General features: G+C 47.2%; 1 protein-coding gene across 1 annotated transcript in view; it reads right to left on the bottom strand.

The window, feature by feature from the left end:
* Positions 1–12,549, bottom strand: part of T265_11342 (hypothetical protein) — a gene marked incomplete at both ends in the record, with an annotated part of 58,752 nt that overhangs the window by 29,827 nt on the left and 16,376 nt on the right. The window contains 2 exons of the mRNA XM_009177973.1: positions 2,283–2,738; positions 6,280–6,512. Coding sequence (XP_009176237.1) covers positions 2,283–2,738; positions 6,280–6,512 — 689 coding nt within the window. The remainder of the gene's footprint in view (positions 1–2,282; positions 2,739–6,279; positions 6,513–12,549) is intronic.

The following is a 12,549-nucleotide window of genomic DNA, read 5'->3' on the forward strand; positions in this document are numbered from 1 at the left end:
TAGTAATCCACAGTACGCTCACAGCGAGAACCTGAGTAGTACCCACAGGGAATAAATTGCTCAGCATGCAAGCTACTTTCCAAATCTCATGATTTTTATAAAATTGTGGACCCGTAATTCACGGCTCGAGACAGCTCAATGGTTAAGGCGCAACCTCACTGACCAGAAGGACCGTGGTTCGAGCCCGACCTCTGCATCTCCAATGCTGCTGTCTCGACTTGGGCAACCTGGCAGTATCCTAACTCTTGTGCTTCCTTTGGGTGGCATAGCAGCTCTACTCCGAAAGGGTGATAGAGCTGCACACCACTCGAGAAACAAATGAATGGACATTCTCATTGGGCTTGCGGTGCCTGCCTATGCTGGTCTGGGGCAAGTCGCCGACCTCGATGCGTTTTCATCCACACTATTTAATTCGCTACCGCTGATTCAGAAAGAATGTCAGTCACAGTCAGTGACTTGTGCTTGCTTGCCATTGTGAGCTCTCTGCGTATTTATGACACTTTTATGCGTGGCACATGGCCATTTAATCTCACACCAGACCCAGTATGACGAACAGTTTGTGCCTCATATGCGAGTCTTGGTTGTGCTAGCGCTTACCGCGCCTTGAAGAGCATTGAACATTGTTTGTCCTTTCTTCGGTTGTTGGTTTTTGGACGCGTCTTTCCATACTGGAATTTTTACATACGTTGGGATTCACCTCATCTGACTGGAACTATTGGTGGCATGAATCCGAACGAGGCGTTTCTCTCTTTTATCTCATTCTCCTGTTACCCTTTCGCTTGTATTCACTTTTTATGTTTGTGACCATGCTCTTCAAAAATAAATGACAATAGTAAGCGGTTTACGGCCCATACATACATGCGGAGCCTAAAGACCAATAATGGTCCCGAATTCGTTTCTTTATTGGGTGATATCCCTGTGAGGACAAATTATCTAATTTGTGGGGGATATCCAGATCCAACAACAGTTTGGATTCAAAGCCTATGGAGGAATACCGAGTCCCAGATTGCAGGTAGAATCTGGCCAAACAGGGTAGTTCTGTCTACAGGGCGGTACCCCGACGAACGGTCTATTCATAACCCATTTGGTTGAACGTGAACTCCATGTGATATCCTCATGGGGGAATAGCTGACTTCGGAGCTATTTTCTTGCTGTACTATGCAGTTATGGCGTATGTGGGCTGGCTTTCTCATGAAGAAAATCAATAAAAATTTTTGACAGCACCCAGGTCTCCACCTGAGCCTTCGTAGATAAAGTTCCGGTGCGAACACGAGCGAAAAAATCTTTCGACGACACATATTTTGTTAGCCTTTCAGCGATCAGACTATAGGACGTTCACTCCCATATCAGCCGGATGAGTATGAATTTCCCAGAAACTTTAATCAACGAAGGAAGGCGTTTTTTATAGTTTACATCACTCAAGCCTTCAACGAACTCTGGCGTATCGACCCGATAGGTATGATCGTTTCAATATCGACCGGTTTCTTCGTTCACTCTCTGTTGGGTTATTTTTAGTTACATGCTATCAGCAGTAAAAAACGGTTGCAAAGCACAGCGGACCTTGCGCATCACTCACATACAAGTTGGACTGCAATAAAATGGATTTGGAAGAGGCGAGTATGGGTCAAATTGGTCGAGGAAGACTACCATTGGGCAATTTGTTCGGAAGCAGATAACCGCGTTCAGAACACAAAAAGGGACTCGACGGAAACTAGATCGAGGATGTTAGCGCGTCAAGGATGAGATGAACCAACCGAATGAGAATTCTACAGACATATCAATCAGATGGTCCGTAATTCGGCCAAGTGGGCCGTGTCTCTGTGTCATTCACGGCGACCCCATCCAACCGATGTGAACTCTAATCACCTCGGGCTATCTAATCCGGAAGATGAAGGAGAGGGGGACTCTCGGTGATGATTTACATCGGGGAGGGATTAACGTAAAGTGGTTTTTGGCGGCCTAACTACTTCATAGATAATTTCTGGCATTCCAGGAGCTCAGCGGATTCGGCGAAGCTGAACCAGGTTTCTCACAAACTGGGACGAGCTCGAGAAAACTCAGTGGTTAAGGCGTGAACTTCCTAACCGGGAGGGGCTAGCTTCAAACCCAACCCGACTGCTGCCCCTGTGCTTGAGCAAGCTGGCAATAGATCAACCCTCGTGCTTCCTTCAGGTGGCATGGCAGCTAGGCACCAGAGGAGTGATATAGCTGAACGCTTGCTATTATTACCTTTTCTCATAAACCTACCAGATTATTGAAAAAAAAGTCGGAAGTTCACCTACCTTGCTCAGCTGAGGTTGTCCATTAGGCCAAGCCAGCGAGTGACAAAGCTTCCGCAATGCCAACAACCTTTCATGGGCTCGATCAGATGAGGCCGCGGACAAATGGTGGGTAGAATTGTCCACACCTGTCGACGCATTTTGCTGGTGTGACGGCGAATGATACACTCCATTCAGCTTCGGTGTGACCGCGTTCTCGCGATGCACTACAATCGGCTGTGTCTTTGGACGCCGTTGCTTGGAGTGTAAATTCAGTGACTTGTAGTAAGCAACGGAACAGGAAGAGGCATTTAACGCAACCGAGTCAGAGTCTTTTGTGAAAATCGTACCCGGTTTCCGGATTCTGGTAGCTGTGTGCCGAGCAGTGGTGGTAGAATGCTCGGAGAGGGAAGACAAACTGTTTGCAGGGGTACCAAACAGGGACCTCGTAATCCACGGCAGTTTCAATCGATCGAAGCCCTAAAAAAGGGGCAGACATATAAAGTTGAACAGATCAATGGAGACGAGGGTAAGACATATCATTATTATCGAGGGAGCTGTGGTTAAGGCCTGTTATTGACCTGAAGATCTATGTTACGAACTCAACCTTCGCATCTCGACTGCCTTGTCTAGGCTTGGACAACCTGACAGTATCCCAGCCTTCAGGTGGCATGGCAGCCAGGCACCAAAGGGGTGTTAAAGCTGAACGATTATTATCAATAATCAATGAACGAAACTCCTGAAAGACCCGTTGATGTGGAGAACGAAAGGAGTGGTTGTCATGGGGTGAAGATTTGTGCAGAACACAAGGGCTCTATGAGTACGTCAGTGAAGGCCGACTAAACCGTATACCAGATGCATGAAGGTCAGCTGAGAAAAATCAAGCGAACAGTTGCCAAAACAGTTGTGCTCATGCACCCATGTAACCTTGACTTGTTGGACCATGGCCTATCGTGCATCAGAATGTGTGGTAGGTCGATAGAGAGATTGGTAAAATTGCATTCGAAATATTGGTTGTTTCTGGTGAGTTTATTGGCTGTTGATGTGTTCGCCGGGCTCGCCAACTGACTTGCAAACGTTTCGTCACCATACAACGAGATATCATCAGTGCGCAGTGGTGACGAAACGCTTGCAAGTCAGTTTGTAGTCTCGGCGAACAAATTAACAGTCATCTAATCAACAACCAGTACAATTGCACTCATTTTTTTCAACAGGGTCGATGGAAACTCTCGACAGTCTAGACTCATCGGGTAGGCCAAGATCTTAAGATTCTACAGGTTCTGACTTTGTGAGGGGTAGTGAGACACTTCCCGAACATGCTTCCAAATGAAACATTAGACGACCTTATGCAGACGAATTTCAGTGAAATACACTTATTTGCAAACAAATTCGGTTTTGCGGGAGATTCACCTGGAACTTAGCTGAATCTCTCGTTTATGATACTTTCAAGCAAAACCAAAATTTGCTTGCAAATCAGTGTAGTTCGCTAATTTCGTGCAATTTTGCTTCAAGCAGAACATGAGGTTGAGAGGCACTCGGCGACTGCGTCAACTTGATGAGCTCCGAGAAGGGCAAAACCGGTCGTGGACTGTCGGAGAGTTTTCAATAACGTCTATTCAAGTAAATTTCAATTGTTCCTCATCAACATCAAGTTAATTTGCAAGATCATTCCTATTGAAACTAACTTGGCATCACGATAATTCCCTCATTCATTTGCTTACTCGTGTACTGCCTGTGTACTCATCCTTTCCACAGGCCCATTATTCACCTTACCGCCTCACCCGACACTGGTACACTAGCATGTGCGTCTTTGATCTACTTACCAATTGTGTTCATGCCCCATCTGCTGGAACTGTTCTGACTGGTTCGGTCTTGATTTCCGTGTGATCGCAACCCCAATCGAGATCACGTAATCGACACAACCGACCCAACATTCTGCTCGCCATCGTTTGGTGTGCTGACCTTGACATTACGTTGTACCGGTTAGTGACAGACTAAGGCACTTGTTGAAACCACGAACATTGACAATGGAGTTTGGTGTATAATTTTCCTCAGTTTTGTGTAAATAGTACCTTAGAATTTCGAACCTGATTCTTCCGTTTAATTTTTGGGGTCGTCAAACCTACGCTGACTGAAAGTTCGGATCTTCCACCCACCGCCGTTATGAATCGCTTAATTCTGATTGAAAGATATTCCAACCAATCATACTGCACCTCGATTTGGTCCGCAGCCAGTTTCCTGTAATCGACGTAAAGTGTGGTTGCCCCGGGTAAACGGTGGACTTGTAAGAATAAGTTTCGTCTCAGAGGCCTCAGAAGATCCCTGACTGCATATTAAAGCAAAGAGTTTACCAGGACCGTAAAATAATGCTGCGGCCGCATAACTCCACGTGCTAGACGTCATGGTGGCCCCATATACTCTAGTAGGATTCTAGCGCCCCACGTATTGTCGTACTGTTCGCACGCTGAGGAAAGCAAGAATGACAGGAAAATGGTTAAGAAACCATTGAACAATCCTATAGTCCGGAGGCTACAAAAACGGGTGAGCGCAAGCGTGAGCGAAGTCGCAATCGATTGTCAGGCAACACGATAACGTTGAAGAAAGATAGTGGGCCAATCCGGAGCAAGACAGATCAACCCATAATCTCATTCGTTTAATTTAGTTAGCTCGTTTTGGAAACCCACACGCCAGTGTATGTCCATTGATAAGACGAATCGCAGCATGTGCACAACTTACCTGATGGTCACACGCAATAAAGCGGGAGCGAATTTGCATAAAATAAAACGTCACCAAGAAGCTGCTGTTTGATTCTAATGTGGCTAAAAGTGGGTCAGTAGCAAAGCTATTGATCGCCTACTACTCGCTTCACTGATACTGGTGATTTTTGGAGATTAGTGGTTTGTACATTGCCCTTCTGCTACTTCACTTCCGACATATGCATGCAGATCCGGAGGACAGGGGTCAGTAGCCATTGTGATGGCGCACGTGCGAGGTTCGACCCCTGGTCGTCAATCTTACCCAACCTGGCATTTGACTACCATCAGTACATAAGCAACCCAAGTGAAGAATAATTTCGTACGAAGAGTGAGACTTTCACCTTGGAAGTCGTCTCTCGAGTAGCCAATCGACACCTGACCACGTGATGTGGCTCCCATAATTGGAAAATGAGTCGCGGTATAACTTATCCCAGTGTGAGTAAATAACACCGCACATGAGCAGCTCGTGGCCGAGCAGTTAGGTATCTATACTACTAGGCGGGTGATTCCAAAGTCCCTAGAGTTCGTAAGGTACACACTACTGATGATTCCCAGTAAGAAGGAACAGCTGTACAGTGCCGTTCAGCTTTTCGGCCAAGATTGGCTTCACTAAATGGCCTCACTAACTTGGTGGACGATCGTGCAACTCTGTATCGGTCCCTTGGCTTCCTGCTCCGCCAACTATGGTATTTCAAAAGGCACGGTAGCTCCAAGTAGCCCTTTATGGAGACAAAGGAAAATTATTACAACTGTATTTATAGGGTAGTCACAGAGTGTTCCACAAGGTCGTGCCAGAGTCTCCGTGAGGGAGCGAGAAGCGTCGAGTCGAAGGTGTTTGACCCGGATTGGCTGGCATTCTGACCAATTAGGGCATGCCTTCGTTTCGCCCGTGTCCTGCACGTGACATCCGTCCAGATGATGTGGTGTTCATGAGCATACACTCATTCGCAAACTAGTTTTGGTTTTTCGAGAGACTCTGAATCTCTCGTTTGTGATGCTCTCAGGCAACTGAATGTGCTGCACCAGGCCGCCTCATGTTTCAATCGGTACGATATTCGAGATATCGCGATACATGTATATCTTTGTAATGTACCACTCATAAGGTTGCTGAGAATCCGTCGACAGCCCACGACCGGTTTTAAGGGAGGGCTGGCCTCCGTAAACTAAAATGACAAAATCACCCTCATATTAGCTTACCTGGTTGAGTAAAAAAAGCAGAATGCCATGACAGCGTTTGCCTGAATCAACCTAACTAGCCGACTAACCTTTGGGCGCATCCTACCCCTGGCAGTGGCAACTAAGGCAGCTCTGGACGCTCGCGCTCGTCGTTGATGGATCAAATCTAGAAGAATGATAAAATCGTCACTGGCCTCCCGAAGCATCAGGAGTTCGTCTCGCATAGCCAACAGCTCAACCAGTCGGTCGGAAAGACGGAGCACAGCCGCTAGTAATGAATCCACGTAGGTTTGCAAATGCTTCGTGGTAAAGCGGGTCAGATCTGAACGTGAGGAGGGTTGGAAAAGACAACAGATTGATGTGAAAGCTGGTAAACGTTTAAAGAAAGTTATAGCAATGGGAAAGTAACACTATTTTTTAGTTGGTCGGTCGATACGATTCATGGGAATAGCTGTTCAAACGGCTACAAGAATTTGCCCATTTTTTTTTACTTTTTCTGAATTCCACAGATGCAGATGCACGAAAGTGAACCGTCCCAAAAGATGAATAAATCATCGGTTTCAGATGAACAACGGGAATTGCGCGCGATTGATAGTATACATTTCTATGGAAGCCAGTTTGCAGATGTCACGTGCACACACACACACACGCATCATTGGTTGGATTAGGGTAAATATGGAATTAATCAGCGACAGAGCATTACGCGCGGGATGGGAAAGGAGTCGAAGGTAAGCAGGACCGCATCGATCCACGACAGGAGTGAACAGAGATTAGCATCCTAAAAATCGGTGGTATAGGTAACGCAGTCGAAAGACCGCCTCACCGACAGGTGATGCCTTACTGGGTGGAGCGTGTACGTGATGACGTGTCCGGTTCAAACAGAGATGAAAGAAACCGTTGATTTACGAGGATCGGAGTCGAAAAGACATCAAGTTGCACCATAACAACAAATAATTTATCTAAACAAGTTGGGAAACAAAAACACTTTATTAATTACTGTGAAAATCGATTGAATGCTACTTCAAGGAATACGAAACGAAGCTGTAGGAACATATGAGGTGGCGAAAAGGACCGATTCGTTTTACGCCTGTCTGAGGAATTCCAATAAAGGGAAGAGAGTTGGAACAAACACCTGGTCGAAGTGCGAACACATCACTCCTTGCCCATCATTAGTTGACCGAGAACAAAGGGCTAAATTAGCTTAATGAGGCAGTACACATGCATCCCCTGGGTTGTCTGAAGAGGACACTCTAAAACATTGTCCGCTAAAAAATCATAAGGACATTCGGTGATTCAGTCAACTCGTGAAAATGAGAAAAACAATTTCTAAGCGTGAGTTAGGATTCTTCCGGGAGGTTCGGTTTGGTGATTCCCAAAAAGGATGAAACAACTGCACAGTATTTCACTGCTTTCCGGCACAGATTGACTTCACCTATACGACGAAAGCTCAGATGGGAATTCCCAAATCTCCTCATACTAGCAACAAAAAGACGACATGCCGAAAACGGGTGCCTGAAGGATGGAAAACCTTTGAAATAGCCAAGTTTATGAACATCTTACTTAAGCAAATATGGTACCGTTTTGAGGGGACTACTCACACCGAGAAGACTAGTGTAGAAGTACGGATTGCTTTTGCTGCAGCCCCTTTTCGGAAAAATGGATATCAAAAAATCAGAGACACAATAATAAGTGATAAACCGACCCACTTGTTGTGGTGGTCGGGCTTTTCTGTTGCAATGGTCCTGCGGTCCATACTAGCTGGAGGTCAGTTCTTAAAGGTTCACCCATGCCAGGAAGGCCAACAGAGAGCAGCCCGACGAAGAACAGTGAGTCCCTGTACTGCAAGTAGTATTACGCCGCGGTTTGGAAGTAAAGTCCTTTGGGATAGGGGTGTGAAGGTAGTAGGGCGTTTCCCCCAGGCGACCAGCATGTTCATATTTATGGTAGTAGCAACGCTGCCATCCCCGAGGAAAGATAGGTTACAAGAGGTCGGTCGCAAAAGCCACGCACATCAATCTCCCAACGGTTGACCGTGACCGTCAACGCACTACTCAAAATGGTCGAAATACTTTTAAAACCAAAGATTCTGGCGCTGCTCAAAAGGCACCTGCTATGCGCAACTGTAGTAGGAGTTAGACGGTAATTCCTTACCCCCTGCGCCCTCTATCTAGGCCAGCCCCCTGCAACCATGTCCGTCATACTATTTGAGTCATTGGATCTTGGAAGGGTCCCCCGAAAAAAACCTAGCAACCGCTGTCTCTGGGTTCAGACTTTTGAGTCACAGTCCCTAGGTGGGCTACCTCAACTGAACCCCCTTCTTCGGTTTGGGCAACCTGGAAGTATCATTTGCCCTTGCAGCCCTTCCTTCACTGGCCTTTCCCCAAACTCTCTCCTCACCCATCGAACAATGCAGTGCAATCAATCCATCTGCCACTCCCCTAGCCATCGTTTCGTCTAAATAAACCAAAATAATCACTCAGTAACCTCAAAAGACCTGATGCGCGTTGCAGCCTTTAATGTCCGTACTCTACGTCAAATGAAGCAACAATCATCTGTTGCTGAAACCTTGCTTCCCCTCTCTGTCGATGTATGCTGTGTCTCCGAAACATGCATGCAAGACCCCATTTCGGTCGCGCTCCTTAAGCCGCTTGGGACGAGCCCAGATGTTCCGCATTTCACTGTTCGGACATCCGGCGATCCTGACGCAATGGCTCGTGGCATTTGCGGTGTGAGAGGTGTACTCAGACCCAAGGCAGAAAGCGCCTTACTGGACTAGAACCAAGTAGACAGATGTCTTTGCGCTGTGCGATTGTCCGGTGCAATTAAGATCAATGCAGGCCAATGTGGTAAGTGGCGTTTATTCATCGTATCAGCACATGCTCCAACAGATTGCAGTTCTGAGACTGAGAAGGATGGGCCTAATCAGGATCTGTCGCGACTGGTTCGGTCAGCAAGATGGACGGATACAGTAATCCTGGCGGGTGATATGAATGCCAAAGTTGGATAAGCCCGGAAGAATTACAGTTAGGCGGCAGGTTTGGGGTCGATGCTGAGCGTAGGATAATTGGGGGTTGTTTCTCCAGCTGTGTGCAGATCATCGTTTGTCTTTAACCAGTACGAACTTTCCACACAGACGCCCATACCGAGTTACTAGGAGGCCACCTACCACAAGACAGTCACGGACTCCATTGGACCATGTGGCTATCAGTTACCGACCGAGAGCCTCAGTTAAGGAATGTCGTTCCTTCTGAGATACGCAACTTGACTCTGATCACGCGGGGCGGGATGGCTCAGGGGTTGGGGCACGAATCTACTGACCGGAAGGTCCGTGGTTCGAACCCGACCTCTGCCTCTCGACTTCTCCTGTCTAGGCTTGGGCAACCTGACAGTATCCCAGCCCTCATACACCCTGCTCCCCTCTGATCACGCCATCGTGCGGGCCCGCTAAGCGCTTCGCCAGCACTATGTGCGACAAAGAAAAGCAGCTCCGTTCATCAACTTCGACAAGTTTCAGTCGCTGAAGAGCATCGAGCTGATCCGGCCAGAAAGCTACTGGAAACACAAAGTCATGTGGATGACGAAGAGTGCTTGGAGGTTGAATGGAGGCGAGTTAAAGAAGCAACGCTCTCAGCTTTCAGAAGTGTTTGTCCAGCCCATCTGACTCGACTAAATGAACGCTTGATATCGCCGAGATCAGCAAAAAGGCCATACCATCAACTAGCGACTATGATGACGCATGCAAATCCGTCAGACACCGGGTAATCAGGGGCTTGGAGAATGACAGAGAACCCTGGTGAATTTCGAAGGTCCAGGAGATGGAGGTTTTTGTTGCAGGCAACAGCCGCACTCTGCTCCAACTGATTCGATTAACAAGAAGGCAGGTGTCAGCGAAACAATATGTGTAAAAGATAGAACGGCAATTTGCGTCCTCAGTCTTCAGCGACGGACTGAGCACTTCAGAAAACGGTTCGGCTGGTCTCGTTCAACACAGCCGCTGGAAGAAACAAGCGGGCCCGAATGGAACAGTGACACCAACCCGCCATCAGCAACAAAAATCCAGCATGAGGTATCAATCCTGAAACGCGACAAGGCACCTGGCCCGGATGGCCTGCACCCCGAGCTCTTCAAAGAAGGTGGCGAGGTCCTGGTGAACAGTCTGACAAACATACTGCAGAAGACCTGGAACACCAGTCGAATGGAGCTCCTCGACCGTCATCTGTTTTCAAAACCGGCGCAAGAACGTCATGTGAAAACCATCGTGACGTCAGCCTGGTATTCGCCACATCTGAGGTGCTGTCTGGCATTATTTTGCGTAGATTGATCGGTTATCGAAAGAGATAAGTTCGGCATAATGAACCTGGTCTTTGCCCTGGCTGAGGATGCATGAACAATACCTTTACCTTGAGATTACTTCTCGAACCGGGAGAGCCAGGACACCGATGACGTCGATGTGAAGCCAGTATGTCTGTCAAGGGCAAAGTTTGCACTGCGGCTGTGCGATCCATACTGCTTTAGGGGTCAGTGATGTGACCTCTGGGCTCAGAGGACATACAGAGTTTGTGAATGTTTGACCATCATTGTCTCCGAAGCATTGGTCAGGCCTGGTGGGAACATCGCATTAGTAGTGCTGGGGTACGCCAGAGGGTACTTGGAAGAAGGAGCTCTCGCGAGATAAGTGAATTGCTCACGCTTCATAGGTTAAGCTATTTATGACATGTACTCCGCTTGCCAGGAGACCCGCAGAATTCTCTTCGCCCAGCTCTGTTCCGAGTGGAAGCGACGGAGAGGTGGACAAAGTATGACCCGGCAACGAAGTATGAAAACACTAACCAGTAAAAACTTGGTCGGGTCGACAACTGCGCCCCCCCTGGGAACCCCGAGGATTCAACTCACCAATGGTTGGTGACATTGACAGAAATGGCCCAGTCGCACAGTCTATTACGCACGTTCATCAAACCTATCACCTTCATCGCGTAGCTGCCCAGTTCCGAATTAACTGAACAAGCCATCGCCTCCAAGGCTTAGTTGTATGTCCCACAATCTCTGACTTTGCGGCGATCGAAACTGTAGCATCTGGAAAGAGAGTCCTTAAAATACACAGTTTATAGCCCGATTAACTGTTGAGTGGATAATAGCGATCCAACTGTGGTACCCATTCGGTACCTAGCTTCCACGCCATCTGAAGGAAGTTTTAACTGTAACCAGGCAACGTGAAATCAAACTGAGTGTTGTGGCATCCTTGCACGTCCTTATTTGATTCCATTTGCAGGTGGTTAGAAGCAGTGGCGGACACAGCAGGTAACCGGTCCTAGTGACGAGCATGCTGTCAGCTCCTAGTCTGGCTGCCTAGCTGAAGTTTGTCTGTCATTATAAGTGGGCTTCAGGTCGGATGAGATTCTCGAAGAACCTCGGGTTACTTCCACTGATAACATTTCCCTTTTATATGTTCAGTTGCGTTACAAGGTGGAGGTACTTCGTTCTAGGTCGTTTTCTATTGGGATCCGTCTTCCCCTTTGGGTACACCCCTGGTCAGGTGTTGGGAATGGCAAGATCCCGAAAAACCAGTCAATTATTGAATGATTATCAAGATATTTTCTGAAAGCTTAAATTTTGATTTTTTCGTGCCATTTTCCACCATCTTGCATATTTTCCCAAAAGACCACGTATCTATTTGCACTTTGTATGTGCTTCCCTTGTATCCCTTTCTCAACGTTGCGCGACAACAGAGCACATTCATTTACTACTGGTGCGTTGCATAATTATCAGAGAAATTCCTATTTTGCATGTATTTTCTGAAGAAAAATGCAAGGAATTCAACACTATGAACAAAATACCTATCCCACAAAACCCAAAAATGCAACCAAAAGTTACCCAGTGGGTTTCAAGCGTGTGACACGCTACCTGATCGGGAAATCCTGACTGGCGGGTCAATCGATCGTCACAACCACAGGTTGCCAAGGGTCGTCATTCGACCGTTCGAACTAGAGTGGCGTGACTATGAACAAAGTCTAACAATAGTTTGGTATTATTACAGTCCTGACGGACTTCCGAAAAACATCCAGATGTTCAATAGAGGCCAGTTTAGGTGCGGATTTGCTGAGGCCACCTTAGTCTGTCCACAGATCTTTCGTAACTGTTATACTCCCAAGTAAAGTTCAATCCACACATTACCACAACCACCGGAAACAACCATGTCTGCTGAAAACTGGCATCTGTGTCGGCGATACGCAGGGCCTACCTCAGAAATCTTACGCCGTAACTTTGAAGCACACCATGCGGCTCAGAGATCATGAAAACCGATTGTAGGTGTGCTGTGTTTTGCCGTTGTTTGCTTTGGCATGCTCGCCTTCTCTACAACT

This window comes from Opisthorchis viverrini (assembly GCF_000715545.1).
Source record: "Opisthorchis viverrini unplaced genomic scaffold opera_v5_476, whole genome shotgun sequence".
NCBI lineage: Eukaryota > Metazoa > Platyhelminthes > Trematoda > Opisthorchiida > Opisthorchiidae > Opisthorchis > Opisthorchis viverrini.